The sequence below is a fragment of the Geospiza fortis genome, unplaced genomic scaffold, assembly GCF_000277835.1.
Source record: "Geospiza fortis unplaced genomic scaffold, GeoFor_1.0 scaffold11, whole genome shotgun sequence".
In the NCBI taxonomy this organism is placed as follows: Eukaryota; Metazoa; Chordata; class Aves; order Passeriformes; family Thraupidae; genus Geospiza; species Geospiza fortis.
In genome coordinates this window covers 8,539,336-8,565,894 of record NW_005054304.1, presented here as the reverse complement: position 1 = coordinate 8,565,894, position 26,559 = coordinate 8,539,336, and the positions used below count along the sequence as shown (strand labels likewise).

Here is a 26,559-nt window from a genome sequence, read left to right as displayed (position 1 = left end):
GTTCTTGCAGTGATTGACTGGTTTCTTCATAAAGAATTTACTACTACAGAAAAGTATCTACATTTTCTTCCTGGAAAATACAGTGAGCTGTAAACTGCCCGAGAGTAAAACACGAATTGCAAAAGCTTCTCCTTTGTTGATACACCACAGAGATAAAACCCAACAGTGTGCTGGGACTGCAGCTCAATCACTCTGCCCATATGGCCTGGGCTCACACATTCTGGTCTCAAATGACTATTTCATTCCACGAAATGCGTCTTTTTCATGCTGTGACTGGCCACTGTCATGGGCCAGTCTGTGGATCAGGTAGGATTTGCTGTTTCAAACTGCATTTTGCTTGCTTTGAACTTGAAACCATAAAGATTAATAACTTGGCAAACTTGCTCAAAATGTTTGCAGATGGCAGCGGTTCTTTTTATAAATCCAAACTTGGCAATTTCCAAAGGGATAAGTTATACATTTACAGTGTCCAATCTCAAAATGCCTTCACTGAAAGGGTGCTGATGCTTCTAAGGAGGAATTCAGACAAGAGAAGGAGCTTCCCAGTCTCTACATCTGCTTGTGAGGAGGAGATGCGCAAACCCCCTCTGCACGGTGATCCTACACATTGAGCTGAGCAGTCAAGAATGAACTGAGTAGGAGCTGATTTGGCTGCTTAAATGATTTGGCTTCTACATACTGTGTGGATAGTAATTTTAATAGCAGTTTGAGAAAGGCATCAGTCTGCTGCATAATTCTGCTGCATTTCATGCTGCCTACTCTTTATCTCTGCAAGAAGACTCTCTTTAATAGCCTTTGAAGAAGTGCAAAATTGTTCTTGAGTGCTTTTAATATCCATGTATTAAATTTTCTTAAACAAAATCAGATTTCATGTCCTGGACAGGCCCTAACTTGTTTTACCAGAAGGAACAAAATACACTGAATACAAGGGGACTGATAGCACTGGCATTTGCTCTAGATCATGCTTGCAGAAGGCAAGGATTAGGGAAAAGACAACTTGTTCTGATTTTCAAGAGTTCATCTGAATTAATACACTAAAAATACAATCATAGTAAATTAAATATAGCAATTACCTAAACCTGCTCACTTGAAGATATTCTTTTTTCTCACATCCCCACTCATTAATTCCTACTGTTGGCCTTACATTTGTTACTGGGGAGGCTCTACCACTTAGAAAAGACTATGGCTTTTCTGGAGTCTTTACTTAGCGTAACAAAGTCAACAGTAGAAAAATAAGGTTTTTTACAATTACCAAGGTGTCATTTGTTATGTCTTAAAATAGTCAGCCTATCATCAAATTTCTTAGAAAAGAAACATAACTTGAAAACTTAGATGTCAATTACTTCAGAAATGCATTTCTACCTCACTTTTACAACATCCAGTTAGTCATGACTTAATGAAAGAATTGCTTCTTTTGAAGACTTAACTTTCCTTATCAGTAAAGAACCTTTAAGTAGACTAGAAGTTTCTAAGATTTAGATGTTAGTACAGTAGTGTTAAAACAGTAAAACTGAATATACGCATCTACTTACATTCAAAATAAGAACTTGAGATTTTTAAGTAGGATTAACATAGGGGATATTGTTCTCAGATTGCCAGAAAACATTTCCATTATAAAATAATTTCTGATAATGAAAAGCAATCTATGATAGACTCCAAGATAAAATTCAAAAGCAAATATATTGATAGGATTTAAAACCTTTGATTTTGATAAATTGACACATAAATGTTTGCAGCTTATATGAAATGTGCAAGGCAACTAGTTTAGCGCAGTATGTACTATGGATAAGATCCTAATTTTACTGTAGGAAAATTTGTTTCAAATATGAAAGGCTCATTTTCTTCCACAGAGCAAAATTATTGCTGGAAATAATTTCAGTAATACAACTAAAGTATTTTGTTTGAAATAATTAAATTAAATGATGACACAAAATAATTTATTGGAAAGGGAAGTAGTGAAATTCTGATAGTTGCTGGAATCTGTCTATCAGCGCTTTCACATTTTCTAACTTAGAAAAACACATAAACAATGAGACAAAAAAAATGAACATACACCAGAATCTATATTCCCATTATTCGTCAAGTGTCATTTACTGCTATGGAGACACCACTTCATGCTATGATACACACCTGGAGCAGGAATCATTGCTGCACATGAACAATATCACCAGGGCAAGAAATTGCTGCTTGCACAGGTGTCAGTTTTGCAGACAGCTGTGCACAGCATATCAATAATCTCTTCCTAATATGAAATCAATTCTAATGCAGGTATCAAACTCCCACCTACTTTAATGTTTAATACTAAATGTTCTATTAAAATGTCTAATAGTAACTGCTGCAAGCAGTTACACTGAGCAAAGCTTTTAGCAAGATTTTTATTTTAGGTCTGTATGAGCTGAGAAAATAAATACATCTTACTGTAGCAGAACCCCTCAGGCAAGCTGAGGTATGGGACTGGGATCTCCCAGAGGAAATTGCAACCACCCTTAGCTGCACTGATGCTGACCAAAGGGATGAATTATTCCTGGACCTCTGCCCCACATCTGCATGCCTAGTCTTGACTTCTTTCTAAAATAGGCACAGAAGCTAATGGCCATGTTCCCTTTCTCAGGGTCTTCTGGAGTTCTTGGGCCAACTCTCTTTTTAAAAATTCAGACTGATGCTTGAATAGCTTTCTTCCATAAAAATATTCCACATCCAGAGACCCATCTAAAGAGTGGTTTTCTCAAACATCACAGAATTATTAGAGTTGGATAAAATTTCAGGACATCATACTGTCCAACCTGCTGCTCAAAGCATAGTAAATACTGAATTCGGACATCCACTCTGTAATCCACTAAAAAGTGATTCCAGTTCCTCTTTTCATACCATTAATTTCTTTGTCCCTCCCTCTGTGCTAGTTCTTCTTTCATCAATAGAGAATCCAGGAAGACAAAATGCGAACTGCTAACATATGAGAAATTATTTCAGTTTATCAATAAATAACAGGAAAAGGGGAGAAAGTGATATAATTTGTTAATATTTATAACAATGTGGCAAGATTATTCTCTAGGGGCCACTAATCAAAAAACATCATCGTGTCTGTGAAAAACTGCTGTCATAGATCAAAAACTGGGTAAAAGGACTGTGAACAGGCAAAACACAGTGGTTTTGAAATCTAATGGTGAAACGTAATGGTTTCATCTGAAACAGGGTAGCAAAGGATTAGAGGGGCATTCCAGCATAAGCAAGAAAAAGAAATTGAGAGCCAATGACCAAAGGAAAGAATGAGAGGCCTCAGGCTAGAGGTGGTCATCTCAAAGTTCTGCTCTCTTTGTTATTAAAAATGGAGGGGGAAACCATCAATGAAATCAGCATCTTTATAAAATTTTATAAAGATTTTATGAAGAAACAGTAGGAAGCAAAAGAATACAGAAATGGCTTGTTGCCCTAGGATGGCTGTTGAAATCAAGTATTTAGCTTGATGCAGTCTAAAGAAATACCATTGCACAGCTAATAGCTCAACTCTGAGTCACAGGTTAATTTAAAAATCAGCTTACATTTAAAATAATTTTATCCATGGTATTAATTCCAAACTACGTACACACATCCCACACCCCAAAAAAACAACCTACACCCCCCCCAAAAATGCCCAAGCCACACAAATAGTTAGAAAGGGGACAGACTGCTCAGTATGTACTAAATGCAGAATGTTGGGGGTTTTTTGCACCTTTTCCTGATGTTTGGGATGATGATCACTAATCAGAGTCAGATTACCAGCTTGTCTTGGTTAGTAAGGCATTACTTGTTGACTACTGAGTTCTGAATGCCAGAGAGGCTGGTACAGAGTCTAAATATTTGCCACAGGTCACACCTGCAGATGATGTGTCACTGAATGAGCTATTGCTCTGAAACTAATTCCTTGCAGGCAGGCTGGCATCTGTGTTACATAAGTCACACCATTATGAAGTTCTTACCCAGATAGCAAGGACAAAAGAGCATGGTGTCTGAACTGTATTTTTAAATTAAAAAATGAAACTTGAATAATTTAAACTCAGTATTTTCAAATATAATTATTTAAAGATATTAATTATAAAATTTGCTTGAGGCTTTTGAACTCAAAAATACATGTTAAAAAGATACCCCTTAAATTAAAAGTTTATAGTTGTCTTCATAGGTACCTGGCAGTTAAATACACAAACTCATAATTTCTGAGCAAAAATACTCTGCTGTGAGATTTTTTAGGGTCTTTTGTTTATTTTTATTTTTAGGGGGTTTTGTGTGTGTGTGTTCCTTATCCCATGGCTGGTGCTTTTAGGTGCTGCTTTGTTATAGAGAAGAATTCTCCTATTCATCACTTTCTAGTCTTCTAATTTAAGAATTTATTATGTAGGCAGGGAACAAAAATCAATAACACCTGACCTGAATGAACCAGATATTATGCACAGTAAATCGCTGAAGTGAGCATTTTTCTATAACTTAAAGATTAAACTTTGAACATAAGTTTTAAAATGCTCATCCAAGCCAGTCATGATTACTTATGAATATTGGATGCATGTGAAGAAAACAGGTCTGGTTGCAAAGCAATTTTTCACAGAAATAAAGATTGTTAAATTTGCTAGATAATGCAGCCTACCAGAGAAATCCTTCCAGTTCTCCTGTCAGCTGTAAAAAATATTTGGGCCAAAATTGGCTGATTCACTGAGCTGGATGGTGCAGTCTTGTGATACTGCCATCTGTGTCACACTTACTCTATCACAAAAAAAACACCAATTCAGCACCTTTCAGGAACACTGAATGAACTCAAAACAGAGGAAATGTTGTCTTGTCCAAGCCCTCCTCCTCCTCAACTTCTTCACTCTTGAGAACTTCTTTTACATGTTTTATATTTATGACTAGCACCTTGTTCTTGCCAAACCTCTGACCTACATTCACCATCACTTCAGATTCTGGCCAGAAAGTATATGCCAACAAACAGAAGACATTCACCACACAATAAACAAATCTACAGAATGCAAAGCTTACATGTTGCATCTTGAATTGTCATTTTCTGTTTCTACTGTCCAAAAAAACAAGAGAGCTTGCTAAAAACTTTTATGCTTCATAAACATGGGTAGAAGAGAAAAACACATATGTTCTTAATATATCAGCTAACTCTAATAAAGACATTATCAAATAACCTGTAAACATTGATGGATTTTAGAAATAGATCTCTCTGAGGTGCTGTAAAATGGTGCTAGAACCATAAATGTTCACAAGCAAAACATAATCTATTGGAAGTCTATAAAGCTGTAATGTGACAATTTTCAACAGGATTACGGATTTGACAAAAATCACCCTGATAAATAAATACTTACCATAGTCATTATCATAAAAAATAATGAATTTCTGCCAGGCATATTCTGTGACCACTCTTAAGATGACATCGTTTAGGTAGACGGGGGGCCGCACAGAGAGCGTGTAGTCATCGTTGCGGTTGCTCCTGGGGAGCCCGCAGCCGCTCCTCGGCGTTCCTGCCGTGGAGCGCTGGATGAAGAGGTGAGGGATGTGCATGGCATCGGCCAGAGACTGCAGGGATCCTGCTGACGTGCACCCAATGGAGCTGACAAGGGCCAGGATGCCTTGGTTCATCAGGTCACAGGCTGTAAGAAAAGACAGAGATATCAGGAGTGAAAGAGGTTCAGTGCACACAGCCAGTTTTGCTGGTGAAATACACTGGGAGCTGAAACACAGCAGGTCCAATCAAGGAAAATATGGGTACATTTTTCATATTGAGTAATCCAGATCTAAAATTCATCAAAATCACAAAGGTAGTCTATTTGCTTTGAGGTGTCTTGCGGTCTAAACTGAAAGACTGTCCTGTCCTATTCAGAAATGAATTTTCCATTAAAAATGAGACCCATCACTGAATCTCCCCAAAACCACTAAGAACTGATTTTGGCTACAGAATTAACGTGACCACCCAAGGAGATAAGCACTCTTCAAAGTCTAGCACAACAGCTCCATGAATAATAGTATCTTTGCATTATACAGGGAAAACTTGAAATAACAGCTTAGGCTTGCTGTCAACTTTTGATGACAACTGAATGGCATTATGTGCATTAACTTGTCCAAGGAAAAAAAGTTTATTCTGGGATTTAAGAGGTATATATATGTATATATCTCACAAACTTTTCTTTTTCTTTAGAAGACAAACAATCTTCCCCTCGCCCCCAAGCTAGTTTTATAAATAGCAAAATGCTTTCAAAAGTCAGTGAACAGTTTCTGTACATTTACTTTCCTCACGTCTTTAATAAAGACGTGAAGTTGACTGCAAAATGTAACACCTTAAAACTAACTAATGGTCCTATTAGTTACAGTAGACAGCCTTAAGTACAATGCCAGTGACATCCACATTAATAAAATGGTGTTTATCATGAAAAATGTTGATGCAATCACTAAATATCAAAGAAATTTATAATCATTAGGTCTGTGATTTTGAAGGGTTACCTTGTGAATCAGAGTCAAGTGGTTATACTATGTTTCTAAAAGGCTGGAGAGCTTGAATGCAGAAATAATATGGACTTGTAGCATAAATCCCCAGAACACAACCAAGGCTAAATTTTTAAATAGTCAGTTTTTCACTGGCAAAATTACACAAGCAGTTAACCTGCATTTACACATGTAAATGAGTAATGGGATGGTAAAAACCAATATGTATTTCCATATGAATATCTAATACTAAACTGTACAATTATTTCTTCTGCAGGACTATTCTGCACACACAACAGGTGCAGGCCAAAACAAGAAACCCACATGTGAGAATATATTCACCTAAAAATATAAAAACATATTTTAGTGCCAGACCTGTTGTCTCACATCATATGGCTCTTACTCACCATGAGTAATATTTTATTTTGCAAACACACCTATTGATCTCAATGGGAATATTTACAGTGTGAGGAATGGAGTTCCACATCAGGCCCATATAGAGATTGACTTTGAAGCCAAAGGACAGCACCAGAGGTCAGGAGTGCTGAGAACCACCTTCTCCTAAAGCCAGAGCATTGTTTTCATTAAGAGAGAGAGATCTGGAACATAGAAAGCTGTATTTCCAGGCCCTACTGAGGCTGCTGCTGAGGCTTTGTCCATTGGAGCTCTTCTGAATTCCTTCATGCAGAAAAATATGGGAGAGACAGCATTCCCACACAGAGATTTCGAAGTGTTTTTTGCTTAGGATAAAGTGTTCTCTCTGTTACACACTGAACACAGCTCAGCTTCTGGACTTTAGGTTAAAGGTAATACATATTTGATGATTTCAAGTATCCTTCTTCAGGAAAGTATAAAATATGATTGATAATGGGACAAAAATTATTGCTCTCACAAGTTTCTAAAATTTGGAACATTTCAAAACAATCTTAACTATTCATCTTTTATGCTGCTTGTTACAGTCCTTTATCATCACTTTCAACAAAGATAAAAGGCTTGTCAAGTCAAATTTTTAGGGAGATGCTGAATCTCTTTCTTGATATGGTTTTCCTTTACCATGGACTGCAATATCTAGGTTGCACATCCCAGTGAGAATGCTACAGCTTGAGAAAAAACTATTTTCTGTTGATATATTGCTACATATTGATAGAATTTATATGAATAAAATAAATGTTAGATTTTTCAAAAGCCTAATGGAACAAAATATTAAGGTTTTTGCCTCTGATGTCACTTGTTCAGATAACATATGTGGTGTGACCCACCAGTCTCTGAAGCCTGACTTCTAAAAATATAACCAAGTCAAAATGCATTCTAGAAATTGCTTGAAAATGTCTAAATTTCCAGGCACACTTTCAGTCTCCCAATAACTACTACCTGTAATGCCATGAAGTGGGAGACATGCTTTTTATGAAAATTTTTATTGAAACATGAAGAGGAAGAAAACAGCATGGAACATTCAGCTCCACAGGACGAAATCTTAATACTGGCAAACAAACTGAATGAAGGATGAAAATCTTCTCCCTTAACACTGCATGACATTTGTTACAACAGCCTCAGGACTGAAGTTCCCTGGGCGTCTCTTTTTTCCACGATATGCTTATGAGAATTGTGCTGGCTGGATTGGGACAATATGCACTTAATTATGCTAAAATAGACCTTACTCCTGCACTCTTAGAGGCTAGTTAATACACAGATTAGCTGCTGGAGAAGGGACAATATCTGAGAGGCAGCTTTTTCTAGAAAATCAGTGCCTGAATTGAGAGTTCACCTGTGAGTCAGACTGACTGGATTATTCTTTGAACAGAAATATAGTTTCTGCAGTATATACACATACAAAGTAAAGCCTAGGTAATATGTAAAAATATCATCTATGACATTCAAATGTTTCTCAGCCAAGAAGAACTTTTGTTGTTTCCAGCAGAAGAGTTCATCGGTAAAAAGCACAAGATTGAGGTCTGTGTACTTTCTTAAGACTTTTTCTCTCCCTCAGTAACACCAGCTCTATTAAATCCTGTTCCTAGTGTTCCAAATCTTTCAAATGCATCTTACCAATGGACTAAAAGCTATAGTTCAAGCGTATTTGAGATCCTGGTTGCATTCCTTTCCTGAGCCTGAAATATCCAAGCTTTGCTTTGCCCTATCTATGTTAAAAAACCCACATACTCATAGATATATATATATACACACACACACACATACACTTGAATGCTATCTTGGCATTCAAAACTCTGTTGCAATTCAGTTTATTACAACCTCCTTGGTCAGTTGTATTTTCAAGCTGGTGTTTAGTCTACTGCCAATATGATCAAGGAACATTAGTTTGCCATCAAGTAGAGAAATAAAAAATATTGCTGTGTCTATATAGTCCCCAGTCATGCCCTGTAGAAATGCCAAACTCAGATGGACCTGTACACAGCTTCATCGCAGATTTAACAAAGGAAGAGCAGAAGTTCAGTAATAGTGTTTCTAAAATATTGATTCAAACTATAAGCTACATTTAAACAGAAGATGTCCAAATACTAGCTCTCCCTTATAACCACAATGTAGCAGATGTTCTTAACAACTGCATCTTCACCAGCTAAAGGAATAAAACTGATCACATTATTTTCAACATTTCATAGAGAGAATAAGAAGAATATCAGTAAGATGACTTAAAATGCTTCACCATTTCATATATATATATGCAGCATGTATAGCACATGCTGGCATGTGCTCAGCATTATGTTTAACTCTCCAGCTTATCTTGGTCTTTTTTCAAAATGCAAAGTTTCTGAATTTTCAACGCTGGTGGGCCAATCGCCAGTAACAAAAAAGCAATCTTTTAGAGTAAAAACTCTTGCTAGTTTGGCAGGCATCTAAAGAAAATAAAAACCGTAATTTTGTGGCGAGTGTGCTATTTTTTTTTAAATAAAGAGCACAACCAATTGAAATTGGAAATAAATAATTTACATCTAGGCTATCAGCTTGTACAAGCATTTCCAGCAAAGCAGAATTTAAATGGCCATGGTAACAAATGTGTTCCTAAAATGAGTTCTCTCTAAAATGGAAAGAATGGTATGTCCTTAAATAACTACTAGTTGCCGTAATGTAGAAAGAAAACACCAAAAAAAAAAATCTATAAATAAGAGCAAGTTGTAAAACAGATGTATGAATAAATAAGATGTGCTAAAAAAAAGGGACTACTGAGTTTTAACTATTGATATGAAAGTGAGAATTTTCTTTCTTATTTCTCCCATGTTCTTCTAATAGTAAATCACAACACATCACCCTCATCTACTGTGAACTGATGAGCCAAACTGAAAAAAAGTAGTGTAGGATCTCCAAAGACTTGGATAGCAATCCAATTTTGCTCCCATTTAAATTGATGGTTAAACAAAGTCAGATCAACTCTTAACACTGTGTTTTTGAACATGCTAAATACTGTGCATAAATAGTGACTAGGATCCCTTTAAATAACCAGACACGTATTCTGCAGTTCTTTTAAGCTTCTGTTATTTAGGAACTACCAGGCTCCTTCCAGAAAAGTAGCAGTGTTTGACTGAGATGATGCTGAGTGAACAAAAATTACATCTGAACGCTGTTCCCAGAATCACGGTCCCATGGGCCAGTCACGCACCTCAGCCTCATTCTGCTGGATGTCCTCTTCAAAGCTGACATCATCGCAATCTCAGTGCTCCTGGATGTTTTCCACATATTACCCCTGCAGTGTAATGCCTCCAAGCTATTTATCTGAATGTGAATCTGGGGAAGAAAGCCTCTCATGACTGATATCTCTGATTTGGGATGGAGACTATAAACAGTTTGTTACCTTGTGCATCTGCTCTATGTTTTGAAAATGCTCCAAGGACTTTGTCACCAGGAGGGTTCCATACAGTTAGGCCAAATTTCCTTTCCTTTCCTTTGATGTCTGTCGAAGGTGAATACAGTCTTTCCACAGAAACATTTTTTATCTTCTTTTTCTCTTTTGGAGCCTGTACAATTCACCACCAGATGAATCACAGGCTCCCTGGAAGAATACTCAGATTTATTCTCCATTCTATCCAAATGGCCAGGAACATACAGTCTGGTCAGAGGGCAGGGAAAAAAATCTAATCCATAGAAGCCTCAGGTTTACTGCATACAGTAGTAATGAAGAGAGTACTAACGGATATATTAATGCATTCCAGAAAGTCATTGTCCCTACATGTACTAATCCAGATCCAAACCAGGATACACATCTGATTCAAGGGTCAAAACACCTGAGCCCCTATAAACGCATATTAGGCAGCTTCTACGTAGTGTTGGAAATATAAGCTATTATTTCTTGTTCATTTTGAGAATATGCTGTTGGCTGCTCCTCAAATCCTTTCTGAGCTTCAGGGTGCTGAGGAAGACTGAGGGACCATAGCATGCAAATTCTCTGTTGCAAAGGGTAAGGAATAAGGTCAAAATCTGCATTTCTTTCACTGTGATTTTCTGCTCCCTCTCAAAATGCAATTTTTTTTGTCTTTGTCATCTTTAAATGCTCCCCAAACCACCCATGAGTACATTGCAGAAAGATAATGTATTCACAGGAAAACAGCCATGAAAAGTGACAAGAAGTTTAAACAGATAAACTACAGGTCTTTCTGTTTGGTGTTCATAATCTCAGATGCAAGAAGTAGAATGAAATGTGATTTATGATCAAGCGAGATTGGTCTCAAATTTCTAATAAATCCTTTTAGTCACTTTTGGATGGCAATTCTGCTCTTGGAAATTATTTTTCCTTCATAACACAATGGTTCATCCCAGACTTAGAGCTGAATTATTTCTAGAAGAATGACACCACATTTTTAATATATCCTGAAAACCCTTCAGAAGGAAATAAGGATAAAGTGGGGGGAGGGGAAATTATTGACTGAATTTTAAAGAATATTCTCTGCAATGCAGATAAGAGTCTATCCTGTTCCTTTTTTAGATAAGGTTAGAGAATTCCACTTCATTTACATCTTCTCTGTAAACGTTAGTAAAAATTTCCCTCCTGCCATTACATTATACACAATTCTGACTAATAGTATTTTAAATTCACTTGTAATTAACCTTTAAGGGATTTTAGTTTGTCCTGACTGTAAAACAAACTTGTGTTTGAGCCTTAGCAGCTGTGCTTTCTAAGCCTTGGGATTTCTTTGTTTGGGAAAAATAATCCAAATTTCTGATATCTAAAAACTATTACCAGAAAGCACATTTGCATCTCTGTTGCACAAAACACCACAACCACTTTTGGAACTTTTAATATTGAAAAGCATTTGAGAGCCTTTTCTGGGTCAGATATCTTCCTGTACACAAGCTTTGCCAATTATGGTAGAGTTAAATCCATCACATTAAAATGCAATTATTAATCTAAGCCTTGAAAGAATGAACTACAAGTCTCCCAAATTTGGAGGGAAGCAAGATTTATGCATGAAAGGTATTTTGATGCCATGGCTTGCAGGATTCAGTTAGAGGGCTTGAAAGAACCACAGCTTACAAAGGCCACCAAACAGAAAGAAGGCTCCACAAGTTCTCTTTTTGGACAAGTGTCCTGATTTATTTACTTTTTCCTGCTTGCCAACCTTTAGCGTTTCCATTTGATTCTACAGATGCACAAAGAGGATACGTGTCTTGCCAGGTTAGCACATCAGGCAGAGAAACAGCAGTACAACTCCCTATACTTTTTAAATCTGATTTCAATTTATTTTTCAATTGATTTTTTAAATCTGGTTTTTACCGGGCACTCAACAGTTGTACTCAGGCTTTGTCTCAGACAAATGATGGTTCTCAGCTTTTCAAGAAGCCCAAACATTTTAAAAAACATTTAGAACCACCCCAATACTTTAAAGTTACACAGGCACAAATCTTCAGCTGAAGAATGGCTTTATATGCCATATCTGTTAGGATGTAAACCTGAATATACTCCCCAAAATACACAGGATGTTTTCAGAGTGCCTATGGTTGAGATGTCAAAAGAGGATGTAGTATTGATAGATCCGGAAAAAAGGAGGCTGTGCCAGGCAGCACTATTGTAGAAAGGTTTGAAATGCGCACTAAGATGTGAAAAGGGGCAGGGAAAGAAATTTAAAATCAATTAAGGCTAGGCAGTGACATTCACTGGAGAAAAGGCTAGATACACATCACAAAACTGACCTCTAGAGTCCTGGCATCTCAACAAGGATGTCTGTCTGCAAAGGTAATGTAGCCTATTGGAAAATAAGAAATGCGAGGAAACACAGGCATAGATTTCAAGAATGCCTCCAAAATATTCTCTTTAATTTGTGCTGAACTCCCACCAACACAAGCCAAATCTCATCTGCTGCCAGCATCCTTGCTCAAAGTGTTGCATGAGCAATTTCCATTCATCCATTCAGCAAAATGAAAACTTTCCATTTCCACTGCTAGATTCCACTTGATTACCTAATTTATGAAGGACATATTACCTCAGTATACAATGACAACTTCATCTCTTACTTTGTTCCTTCACCCTGGCACTGTTTCTGGATCTTTTATTTCCCTAACCAGCTGTTTGAAGAGTTACTAGACAGCACAGGCTCTCTGATACCCTTTCAATATCAAGCTTGCCTGCTGCACAGCAGACAATTGCTGCTTAGCAGCAATTATATGGAAACAATAAGGCTGAGTCTTAAAGCAGCTTAATATAAAATTAAATATAATTTCATCAGAAGATAGCATCCTGATAAAATCACAGGGATTTACTATAATTCTGTGTTCTCTGGAAGTTTGTGTAGAAGTGCTGGGGGAAAAAAACCACCACCAACAAAATCTGTTAAAACCTTGAGCATCAGTATTTATCATTTTTTGAACCTGCTCAAAAGAAACCAGGGTAATTTTCTTGTTAAGAGGATAAAACACTGAACTTGATGATATTTGACAAAAATTACACTTTCTTTGCCCCCTGTCAATCAGACTGTCTTACACTTTTTTGCCTTCCATCCTGTCTCAGGTCTAACTTTCTTTCCTATCTCTTTTTTCCTGCCCTGAGCATCGGAGAGCATTGGCTTTCATCCTCCCCTTGCCAGTTCTCCTCTCCTTAGAATCTGCTCCTGTCAGGCAAAACAATTCTTTTTTTTCCTCTTCATGTCACCTCATCCATCTCTTCTTTTTTCATTTTTATTTTACCCCCACCTACTTCACCCCATTGCTTCCAATGCCCAGAAACAAAATCTAGAGAATCTGACACTGGACTGAGAATCTGAAGATTGTTGCATAACTAATTTGGGATTAGTAGTCTGATTTCCCTTATGCTTTGGTGATTATGATACTTTAACACCTTTGTGAAATGCTTTTGCATGATCTAAATGAAAGAGATTACACTTCTGTTCCCCACACCCATTTTTTCAAGGTTAGAAGGCCCATTTCTGCTAGTAACTCACATCACCAGAGCTCCTTTACATCTCCTCTCTTTTCTGAAATGTTTCATAGCCCCCCTTCTCTTGCCCAAACTATTAATATGGAGACAACAGGCTCTGCTGGAGAGATACAGTGGAAAGCACAATACCACAGCCCAGTCCAGGGCAGACAAAAGAACACACAGCTGGTAGCATTAGTTTAATTGGAAGCCCTACAATGGGAAGAGCTGCCTGTGCTGCCCTGGATGAGCTTGGCATCCTTCCAAGCAAAGATATTACTGAGCAACACTGTTCAAAATAAGACCATCCCCCACACCAAAAGAAATCTGTGAAAAGTAATATGGGAGAGCTTTCTTTCCTGCAGTGCAAACAGCAAATATTCAGGAAATGTTCTGCTATGGGGACAGCTAAGCAACTTTTTCAGTCTTTTAATGTGGCATTGCAGACAGTGTATTTCCCAAGTTGAAAAAGGTATACATTTATTTCTTAAAAGAAACCCTCCTAACAACAAAAATAAAATGAAACAAACAAACAACAACAACAAAAGGAAAAGCAACCAATTCTTCCAGATGAGTGAATCAAACGGAGCAACTTCAGAGCAAACAATACAAACACCAAATCTTGCATTTGACACAAAAAAGGGAAACAGACTCTACATCAAGATAAAGAACGTTGCATGAGAACAAGCAGAAAGCAAGGGAGGTGGTACATCAGTCGCAAAAAAATACATGGCTGTGAAAAATCTGGGAAGTCTGTAGGAGTTCAGAGCATCAGTTTCATCAGCAACTTAGCCACTCAAGAAAACCTCAGATGAGTCAAAACAACTATCACCATTATTATCTGCTAAGAATAGACATTCTGCTTGTTTCACTGACTGACACACAGGAAAACAAGCATGATAAGAATAAAAAAATCAACTACCTTTAACTTTTATTTTTTATTTGAAGCTCCAAAAGTGCTTTGCAAAGATGCTCAGCATCTTCATCTCTATTTCACAGAATAAAAAGCCCCAGATGTGCCAAGAGGAGTTGCTTGCCCAAGGTCAAAAAGCAAGGCAAGAAAATTGTTTTCCGTGCCAAGCTCAAACAAGCAAAAAGGCTGAAAATAAAGTTCTTTGTTGCAGCTTTTCATTGTTTGTTTTGTGCATTAGTGTGCCATTGAAAGTGTCTTATGTTCTGAGTCCAATGTAACAACGCTTTATGAAAACTAAAGATTTTGAAGGAAGGTAAGGCAACCTACAAAGCAGAATTAAGTGACAGACTTTCACAGCCACAGTGACCCCAAAGCAAGATCACTGTTGATTATGAGAAAATACTGAGACACAAGTATGCAGTTAATGAAGAGTAAATGTGGAAAAGGAAAGCAGAGCTGTAGGTCAGATACAAAGTATTGGTGGATAACACAGCATCCTCCATGCCAGCAGACATGAAGAATGCGTTCTAAGCAGAAGTATTCGATAAAGGAGTAAACATTTTGCAAGGAAAACTACAGATGAGTGTTCAACAGAAAGGAAATTAAGGAAATTGCAAGGTATTGAGGTAAGGGGGGACAGGGTGGAACTATGCATGGAAAATTCAACTCCTGAGCTCATGATCATGAGTTTTGGAAAAAGATATAAATACTCAAGTCAGAGGACTCCAGCATCTTTTCTCATATTACTTAAAAACATTCTCAATATGGTTTCTTTCATACCTGATGCGCAGTGTGATTGGTTCTAGCAACTCCAGATAAGCCAGAGATTCACTAACAACTACATAAGACCTAGAAATCCAGAATACGTTGACAAAGAGCTGAGGGTGCAATGCTGACATAGTGAAGAATTCAGAAATGTTAAAACAGTACTAGTGAAAGGCATGGGGAGAGCAAAAAAAGGAACAAAGGACTTTGCAAGCAACAACATTAAAGGAATATAACGAGGGATGACATCAGCTTTGAGGTAATAGAGAAGGATGTTAAATATTAGTAAGTGATGAGACAGTAAGATGTGCAGTTGGGGAGTAATAAATCCATTTAGATATCAGGGAGGAGGTGTTTGCTGCTGTGTGGGAGTAATGGAGGAGAGCAGAAGATACAGCAAGAGGGACAGCGACACCATACTGTATCTGCTGAAGTGCAAATAGCCAATGCATTGACAAACGTGTCAGCCAAAAGGGCACTAGGGAAAAATCAACTTGGTGCATGTTACAGACAAAGCAGCAGCTGGGCTTGGCAGTAGCTTTGGCATGTGAAAAGAAGGAGAGAGAAGACAAAATGTGCCTAAGTCTGAGAGTCTATTTTTGCTCTCTTACTCCAGGAATAATAATGGTGCAGTGTTCCTTTAGTGCCAGTTGCAACCTTTTACTGAGATTGCTTTGACTGTAATGGCTGCAAGAGATGCCAGGAAAAGAAGGTAATGAAGCTTTTCTTTTCTCTTGACTTTTTCCAATGTCACAGAAAAAGAAATTTGCATAACTCCAAATGGAAAATATACATTTTCAATATGGACCATTTGAGCAACACTAAACACTTAACCATAATTGAAACCAGCAGTTGTTCTAATCCATTCACACCATGGGAAAACAGGATTGAAATGAAATTTAAAACTTGTTGCCATCGTATTTCTAAAGTTCCATACCTTCTCGGTGATTTCTTACGGGCATCTCCTCACAGCACTGACTCCTCCTTCACAGCACAACCAACAAACTCCAGCTCTCTCCTCACCCAGCTAACCCACTCTTTTGTAGCACTCATCCTTATTGGACACAGCTGTGGCCTATTAAGTGCAGGCCTGTTCCTAATCCTTGGTGATTAGTACAGCTGCAATTCCTCGGGTGTGAGACTACCTTCTGCACTATTTCTTACATTCTATCCCTCCACAAAAACCCACTTCTGACACTGGAGAGACATGTTCAACAAAAAATACGCTTAATGAATTATTAGAAATCAATTGACACAAATCCTATTTGAAATCAGAGGCAAATCTTTCCTTTGCCTTTAAAGAAGCATTTGAAAATTGTACCTCTGCCTAACAAAGACAAAACCATGTAGAAAGTGAAAAAAAAATTGGTCTCAGCTTCCAAAGCAGGAGCAGAAGTTGTTTTGCTGGGCTATACAGCACAAGACAGCAGTGCCACGTGCAGGAGCACCATGTGGAGTGAAGCAGTGGGACTGCTGAGTCTGCTCACTAGCTTTTCCCTGAAATGGAAATTACCATTTTCTTCCTAGATATCTTAAAATCTTTTAATTGCTATTGGAGCTAAGCACCAGTGCTCACTGTGTTGCTTCAGATACCAGCAAGTCTATTTTTCCACTGAAGACTTTGCTCCTGTGGTGCAGCACTTCATGTATTTACTGACAAGTTTTTTTCTCCAGCTCTTTCATGCTGCCACAATAATTCCTCAAGACAAGAGTATTGACTCCACTACAGGATTCTGTCTTCTTTAGTCGTTTTGCATTGGTATTACCTCTCAAGTAGCAACAGACTTGTTCTGTCACTACCGGATATGAAAGAGGGCAAGCAGGCTTACTGTGTATATTAAGAGTCCTAGTTGTGGATTGCACATAGTGTCATTCCCTTTGACTTGTTTCTTCCATGCATTTAGCTGGCATAGCTTGCAGGGATGCCCAGAAAATAGCAATAAACCAGAGTGCCACATAACACCTTCTGATCTGCAGTACTACAGGTATCATTTGTGGGAAAGCACAGAGGCAAAACCAAAGAACTAACATAAAAAATAGTCTTTTCATTCCAGCATGTCCAATACTTCATAAAAACAAGGAAGTAGGGTTATTTACATTTTACCACAGGATCTGAAGGACATAACAGACTAAACAGCACATCTGAAAAACTGGAGTTACAAATCCCTCTTTTTCTGCCTCGTAAAACTCTAGTCCCTACACAAGGGAAGTGGCACTCCAAATGCCTCTGATGTTTGAATCCTGTGTGTGCAACAGAAAAAACGCTGAGGTTTCAGAAATGCTTCCTTTGGACTGAGTAGGGCAGAATTTTCTTAAGTCACATAAACACTGCCAAGGATGTTGTAGCAATGCCTACATGGTCTTTGTGCTGTTAGCCTGGCCTGGCCAAAGCACAGATGCTCCCTACCTTTCCCACTGCCTCCCATAGTGTGTTGTAAGAGCCATTCCACAGGAAAAAATAAAGAAGGTCAGTTTTCAAAAATTTCATTACAGATGACTAGCTGTCAAGAGTAAATAAGTTCAAAATTCATTTTAACACATGAGTTTGCATAATTCTAATACATTATTCCTTTGACTGTAAGTCTATTTCTGCAGAACTGGATAAAACAGGAGGCTTAAGCTTAGCAAATAGCCCTGATCTCAATTCACCAGTTTTGAAAGGTGTGAAGTTTTCTGACTTACAAGAGTTATGCCTGATTTTCACTTAGGAATTAGTGAGGAGAGAGCCAAGCACATTCTTCCATTTCTCAAGTTTTATGCAGTCAATTATCTTCCTTTGTGAGCAGGGGAATTTTATACAAGTTATATACTAAGGTACTGTTAGTTAGCCAGTATTTTTCTCTTATTCTCTCCCCCTTGCTGCCTTTGATAACAGCTTATTTTTTAATTGTCATGTAGGAAAAACACTGGAGATATTTTTTTCCCCAGCAGTTGGATGCATTCATTTTCTTATTTGTTCTGTCAGCAGCACCCATGCACACAAATAAGTATGTATACACAGAAAATATGACATGACTGGCTCCAACTTCTCATGCACAAAAATATTCTGTGACAAGATGCATGGACCGAACACAAAACCAAGAGAAAAACACATCCTTCAACTTGAATAACATAGTCTCTATAATTTATGAAAGTTGCCTATGCTTCTAAGTATTTAAGACATCCAATCACAGAAAACGTGCTTTGTAAAGCAAATATTTAGCATTAGTGCAAGGGATGCCCAAAAATCCAATTACTTTATCCCCATAATAGAAAATTAAAGACTTTTTTAGCCTTAAGTTGACGTATGAATTAATGCAGCTCTCATTCCTTGTTATTTTGTATGAAGGCAGATGAGCAATGTCAAATACTATGGAATAAGGTGATTTGCACACATATGAGGATTGTCAAAATGCCACACTTCCCAAAGCAACAAAAGGTGAGACAAAGTAGGAAGGGGAAAAAGGAAATCCTCCTATTCTCAGCATCACAGTAATTTCTAGAGACAAAACTTATCATTGTTAAAATCCATGGATGTCAAATAAAGAATGGCAAAGAGTAAGCCTTGTATCTTCATGCATCTCTTAGGTATGCAAACATCAGGAACTAGCAGAGTATTTAAAACATTTTAAAAAACCCCACAAACGCACAACTAACAAACAAAATGAAAACAAAGACACAACCCAGCCCTATTCTCAAGCTTTATCTATTTGAAAAATAAGGACAGCCCTGGAAATGCAGTAAAAGTCCTGTCAAAAGAGATTTTCTCAGAAGTTTCTTCCAGCGAGTAACACTTTTTCCTACTGGCTCAATATTTTCTTCAACTGCTTTTTATCAATTGGCACTTAAAGTATCCAAGGAGCCGAGGTTTTGGTGGCAAGCTAAAATTGTGATTACGATTCCTTTTAAATGGAATTGTAATCACAATTTTAAATGACTTGGGTATACCTTCCAGGACTGGCATGACCAATATGCCTTAGCCCAACTCCTTTTGAAAAGTCTCACTTCTGCAAGAAATCCTTTTTCTGCAAAGGAGGGGCAGGTATAGAGCCTTGAACAGACCTTAATGATGTGCTTCAGCCTCTTGGGCCCATGGGCACACACCCTCCCCAATGGAACAAAGTAGCAGCCAAAAGTTCGCACCATGGAACTCCTGTTTATGTCATTCTTGATGTTTCCCACAGAGACAGTTACCTATATCCATAGTCCCTTGCCTACACTGTGATTTAGAGTAAAGTCCTCTAGATCAACTTCCAGGCAGGAACCTGGCAGATCAGTTCCTTTTTATTTCCAAGTATGCATTCCTGAGAAGGTGTCCAAGTCTACTACCAAAAGACAGATTTCAGGATTTCAATGGAGAACGAAGATGAAATGTACCATAAAAGCTCTTTGAGGTGGCAGGAAGTTTCAGGGGGCTGCAGACCTCAAGCCTCTTCTGTCACCCATTCTAGAACCCAATCCAGCTGTTTGTCAAAAACAACCAACAAGCAAGTTTTGCAGACCACAGTTGTACCACTGAGGTACAATTCCCAACCTAACACGTGCCACTGTTTTGTAATCACACACTGAGATGCTGCTGTTTCACATGTTTCTATGAACTAAAGGAGAGCTTTCTCCACATGCTAATTTTTTCTCTGTACCTGGGAGTATAACAGAAATAGAAACTCCTCTGGCTGCAGAATATGTAAACTGCCCATTGCTTTGGGTTCCTGTCTTTTTGCTGTTAATAGGAGCTGGCACAGGCTCATGGATTCACACTTGCGTATCCTGCTGCAGAGCTAGGAACTACTCTCCTTTCACAAAGGAAGACTATAGCACATAATGCTGTTCTGGTGGACTGATATCATTGTCTCATTTTTAATAGATACCCCTGCTAAGGGAATTGTTACCAGCACTCTTGTTATGAAAAGTAGATTAGACAAAGCAATACATTTTATAGAACACTGGTCACATGTAGAATAATAAAATTAGTAGGGCAACTGTTTTAAAACACAGGATGTGATCACTTTCCCTCAGCTAAAGTAAGGAGGATTAGCAGCTCTGCAAATCAGAAATATGACTACTTCAAATGAGGGGATTTTCAAACAGCATGTCCCTATGATGTTTGGTAAGCCTGGACAAACTAGACCTGGGAAAATTTCACACGAAGACAGACAGCACGGCCCTGAGGAAGCAGACAGCTGTAGAGGAGAAGGAGGAACTGTTGGCTGGAGAAGATCACTTTTTGTTTGTCTTTGCCATTAATAACAAAAAGCCCTTTTTCTGTACACATTCATTTTAAACCCTAGCCAAGGGTCATTCCAGCTTTCTGGATTTTATTGTTTTCACCATACAACTTCCAAATCCAGTTCCACTTCATTTTCCAAGGTGGCATAACAGTAATGGGTCCCTGCAAGATGCACTATAAATTGTCAGAATTTAAACAAACTAGAGAATAGCTCTTACAAGTTGAACTAAGCTAGTATATACCCATAGCAGTCTGAATTACAGGGAACAAAAATCCAACCAGTCCAATGGCAGGCACACTGTGGTTAGATGTTTACTTAGCATTCCCCAATTTTCTCTGTACTATAATATTAAAAGGAGGTGACTTTGAGCTCATAACTACTGTATTATTAATTTTACCAATTCTGGTCAATCCATACATGTATGTTTAGGGCTATATAACAGAATATGGAATTGAAAGTAAAGCCTTGATTACATTTTTTTGGGGAAGTCCATCATTATCACTAGAGTTGTTCCAGGCAGGATGGGTAAAACACTAAGAATAGACAGGCTGCTGTAGGATTTTAACTATTGTGTTAGACAGTGTTTTAAAAGACTTAAGGCAGGACTTCTACATAACTCTGACCAGCAGTTGTCTCTGCAAGCAAAGGTCACCAGCTTTTCATCCAGAGGGCTGCTGATATCTTCAAATTCCTGAATTAAATTGCTTCACTTCTATCTGGGCACATAAATGTTTCTCTTTAGCACAGTGGTACAGCAAATGGGTAAAGTGCTGTGCCTTTATGTGATAAGCCCTTGCCACAAAAGCAGATACTTGATGAGGGCCTGCAGTACTGGGAAAAATTTTTCTTTAATTATTAAAACAGTTTTTGTGGCCCTATTTACTTGGAGAGACTCACCACTTGAAATTGCTATACACATAATCAACACATAGCAATTAAAGCCATTGTTCAGGACATAGAGGATTTGAATCCAGTTTTCTTCTTTACTTAACACCACCACCTCATGTGACCCTGCATTATTCTGGGTAGTGAAGCCCCAGTCTGCCTCTCTGACCACTTCACTTTGCACAGGATGCTCAAACACGTAATGGAACACGGGCTGTAACCCAGGGGTCCAGCAGCCTGCTCTTCTCCTCTCAGACACTTTGTCCTTCTGATTATGAGAGATATAAGTTGAAATCCTCTGAGGCAGAAAAGAATTTGTGCCTCCTATAGCCTGACTGTGTGCACCAATCACTCAGTTATCAAGTAAAAGAAGAAAATACCCTATTTTAGAAATTCTGCGTATTTAGACTCTCATCTTTCTTGCTACTTCTTACAACAACTTCAGACAAACCATTATGCTTTGGAAACAGCAGATACCTCTGGCCTATTGGATTTTTTTTCTTATTTCATTCTTTTAATATCTTCTTTTCAGCAAACCATGAAGTCTATTTGCACACAGGCATGAAATCCCACATTATCGAGGCAGTCTTCAGTAGGCTGCTGAGAAGATCTATGGGACATATAACCAGCGAGCATCTTAAAGGAAAGGAAGCACAATTGTGCCTCTCTGAAATCCATGCCCAAAACCCAACAGATAGACAATCTTCAAATCCAGCAGTATTTAGAGATATAGAGATTCCTATGGTGATACTTTACATAGATTTTGAAAGACAGATGTGTATTATTTAATTTATTTAGTCTAGGGTAGGTAACAATATAAAATCAAAGCAAGCACAACAGGATTTGATGTTTAAACAGTATTTGGTCATTTTCTAGATAGCCAGAGAGACTATACCGATGAGTTGTCTAAGAGGTCTCAGTTTATGTTATACAAATTAAAATCAATTAATATAAAACCCTTAAAATTCAACCCCCAAAAAAACCTGCCAGGCAAACAGGAAATGCAAACAAGATAATAAAATGTCTAAACATAAGAAAAAAATACAACCCAAACCAAAACAAAAAATGCCCCCCTCCCAAAAAAACCCCACCACAACAACCAAAACAAACACCAGCAACCCCAGCAATACTTTAAGGATTCTATCTCAAAATAAAAGACTTCAAAGATTTTCTTCCCACACCAAAAAAACCTCTTACAGAAACTAGGCACTCTTCAGGCCAGACTAATTAGGAAAAAAAAGTGTATATATGAAAATCCTCACTTTAGGTAGTTACAGGAATCTATTCCATACTTCCTCTAAATCTGCTATGCTTTTATCCTTTGCTGAACTAAAATTTCTTGGTTTCTGCATTTTATGTGATGGACATGCTTTTAAGCAGGGACCACAAATGAGCACACACAGCTTTATTAATGAGACAGTGATAACAGATACTGAACTTAGAGTTGCATGGGAGACAATTTACTTCACCTACATTTTTGAGATTTCAGTAATTTCTAATCCTTTTCATCTGAACAACACCAATACAGCTAAAAGATTTGCTGGCAAAAACATTATAACCACAAAAAACTTCAAATATTCTCTATATTTACTGAAAGAGTGCAGGAGAACAAGAAAAAAGCTAAAAGGATCAGTAAGTATGTATTTTTCTAGACTGAAAATGCTGCAATAATGAAAGACTGAACCAGGGTCATCCTGCAGTAAGCTAGAAAAAATATTCATGTCACCATCTTAGATGAGGGGAAACAAAAAAAAATCCCTGAAAATATAAACAGAAAACCAAATATTTTATATCATTTCAACCTGTTAGCCTGCCAGGCTACTTTGGGGCAAAAAGGATCCATTGTGGGCTGCATAATTTTTAAATAAGCTCTGCTGGAGCATCCACAATAGCTCAGTTTTTATATATAATGTAAAACCAGCACAATTTCCACTGGCAATAATTAATTTCTTCTAAGTGGATACACTGGGGCAATTTCAAAGTTAGCATAAGCAAATGGAGCAGCACACTGCTATGGAATTGTTAAAAAAAATCCACTGTGCTTTCATTTGCCCTCTTTTTCCTTGGTACCATTTTTCCTGGGGGAAAGCTGCCTTATCCAATTACACTAACTAGGATGATAAGAGAACTAGTAAACCTACCTGATAGTACTGCTCTGTATCAACTGGGATATACTGCTCAGTACTTTGAGGTTAAGTAAAGCACTGTGTAGCATCAGGAGAATCATATTAGATTGCTGGAGGTAAAACTGCTTCTAATCCTAACAGAGAGGCTTCATCACTCCTGGTTATCCCTCAGGAAGCACGGGATAATAACATCAAGGTTGCTTTTCTCCTCACTTACTACACTCAGGCCGTTCCAGGTTGCTGAGTCATTGAATAAGATCTAACCCTTCAGATCATCCTTAAGCTGTCACACTCAATTACAACTTTCTTGTCACCTCACGTCTTTGTCATCCTTCTCTCATCAAAAGCAAGCCCAGACATCGAACCTCAGAACAGCACCTTTTTTTTCCTGCTTCCAAAACAAACCCTGGCACGAGGAATATTTTTACTTCTAAGTGGTTTGGGCACGTCCCTAGTCTAAATGCATTTACTAAAAAAAAACTTACAAAAAAGAATCAGAAATCCATCTCGATTTATATTTTTTTATAATGATTGCTTAAATGTCTGCAAGGTATTGGCACACTTACTGCTTTATAACATCTCTATCAAGAACATATAAAGGGATTTTTTTTTAAAACCCGCACATCTAAACAACTTCAGCAGATTGAGAGAAACAGAGATAAGAAAAAATGGAGCAGGGAAGAAAATGTTAAATTATTTTTTTCCCCACTCCCTTTGGCATTTGTTGAGAGGCTTTAGAGGAATCAATATTTTCATATTTATAAGGAAAGCAAGCAGAGGGCCCCAAATTTCATGGCCTTTACAGAAGCAGACTTCCTGTTAGCTCCACTAAGGAAATGTCAGATCATGATGACAGCCCACATCAGCAGCTACCCGAGAGCCATCACGTTGGCTAAATAGCCTGAAATAGGGGATCTGTGCGAATCATCAGCTGGAAAGTGCTAAGAAGCTGTCAAAAAACCAACCCCAAACCCAAAACACATACACAAGACACTGTTGTTTTAGCCAGGAGTGAATAGAGAAATAGGTCTTCTAGTTATAAATTATTTTTGGTACCACAGAGAAGTGACGTGCCAAGGCTTTCTCTCTAGATGACATCCCCCTGCGGAGCAAACAGAGGCAGTGACTGCTCTTGCTCACTCACTGGCTGTGAGGTGGCTGGCCATGATGTGCCAAACCTGACTTCAGGAGCAAAATCTTCTCTGCAGGAAACAGTGACTGATGTTTGACCACAAGCACCATAGTAGCCTTCTCACAGAGAAAGCTAAGAGCAGAAATATTGCATCCCTTAAAGAAAAATATAAAAAATCAGAAAGCTGCATGGATTTTTAGCTTGAAAGAGGAGGAAAAACAAACTGAGAACAAAATTCATGTAAATGCTTATTAGTTACAAATGCTCTATTAGATCATCTGGGCAAAACCCACAAAACAGCAACTTGTGAGAATGGTAGTTGGCCTGAGTGCAGGCCAATCAATCCATTATAATTTAAGTGCAAGCTGCTCTGGTAGAGGCATTAGATTTCTACTACATCACGTTTGCCAGCTTGGGGCAGGGGGGACTGCTGGAACCAGAGATCTCCAGGGCTGGGGCTTGCCAATGACTTGTAGATATCAGGGAGAACCTTGCTCATCATATGCAATGATTTGTCAAAATTTCCCACTTTTACAACACATGAGAAATGTTCACTTCTCAGAGCAAATGATTTCCTGCAAGAAGGGGTATCCAGATTATATATTCTCATAACATCCAGGCTATAAGAAAGGAATTTTTAAAAAAATGCTGCCAAGCCAAAACATACTAACTCTCATGAAAATGCATTTCTCAAACAGCCCACCACACCCACCAAGATGTGACAAAATGTAATAGATTCCTTGCCAGAATGACAGACAAATGGTTTTCTTTTAAAACCAGATTTTGGGGGTAGGGAGGGGAGTTGAGAGGAATATAACCAAGTGAACATACATATCATCAAAAAAATTCACGAAAATCCAAGTGCAGAAGGAATCATCCCCATGTCCAGAAGAAGATGGCAGTAAATCCTGCATTCATTAACAGCCAGCTTATGGCTTGCCAACTACCTGAACTTTTTCCAAATGCTTTAGCTAGCTCAAATTTGACTGCAGTCCATTTTGGCCACAAATTTAAAAATATGTCCTTCCGTTCATGTATATTGCAATCATTTTGTAAGTGCTTGAGCCAGGCATTACAATTACAACATGCATTACTCAAGCATTTATGTGCTCTATTTGGTTATTTTTATCACATTCATGCATGCAAGTGTACATCTCAAATAATTCAGACCACATCAATTTCAATTCATTTAAAGCACAGAAAACCTCTTTGTTCGCTCTAGAAATTAGTACATTAAGAGATTCCTTCTCCAGCAATGGGAAACATTTATTGAAATGCCCTATTTTTAAGGCAATCTGTGGTTTTTTTTCTTTAGCTTAACTGGCAGGCACAGAATCACAGAATGGGTCAGGTTGGAAGGCATCACAGTGTGTCATCTGGTCCAAACTCCCTGCTCAAGCAGGGTCACCCTGCACAGAGCACATGGCACAGGATTGCATCCAGACGGTTCTTGAATATGTCCAGGGAGGGAGAATCCATAACTTCTCTGGGCAATCTGTTCCACTGCTCAGTCACTATTTACCACAGCTCACTGGCAGTAAACATTCATGTTCATCATGTGTATTGTAACAAATCTCACTTAAACTGATTTCTGACATTTTCTACTAGAAATTCTCAGCTCACCACAGATCTCTTCCACACCACTAACGAGTTTCAGCAGTGAAAAATCATATTCTATACAATTTTTTTCTCACTCATCTTCTCAATATCTATTTTCTTCAGTA

General features: G+C 38.0%; 1 protein-coding gene across 1 annotated transcript in view; it reads right to left on the bottom strand.

The window, feature by feature from the left end:
* Positions 1–26,559, bottom strand: part of GRID2 (glutamate ionotropic receptor delta type subunit 2) — a 673,693-nt gene that overhangs the window by 275,792 nt on the left and 371,342 nt on the right. The window contains exon 3 of the mRNA XM_005418132.2: positions 5,337–5,621. Within this exon, the coding sequence (XP_005418189.1) occupies positions 5,337–5,621 (285 nt within the window). The remainder of the gene's footprint in view (positions 1–5,336; positions 5,622–26,559) is intronic.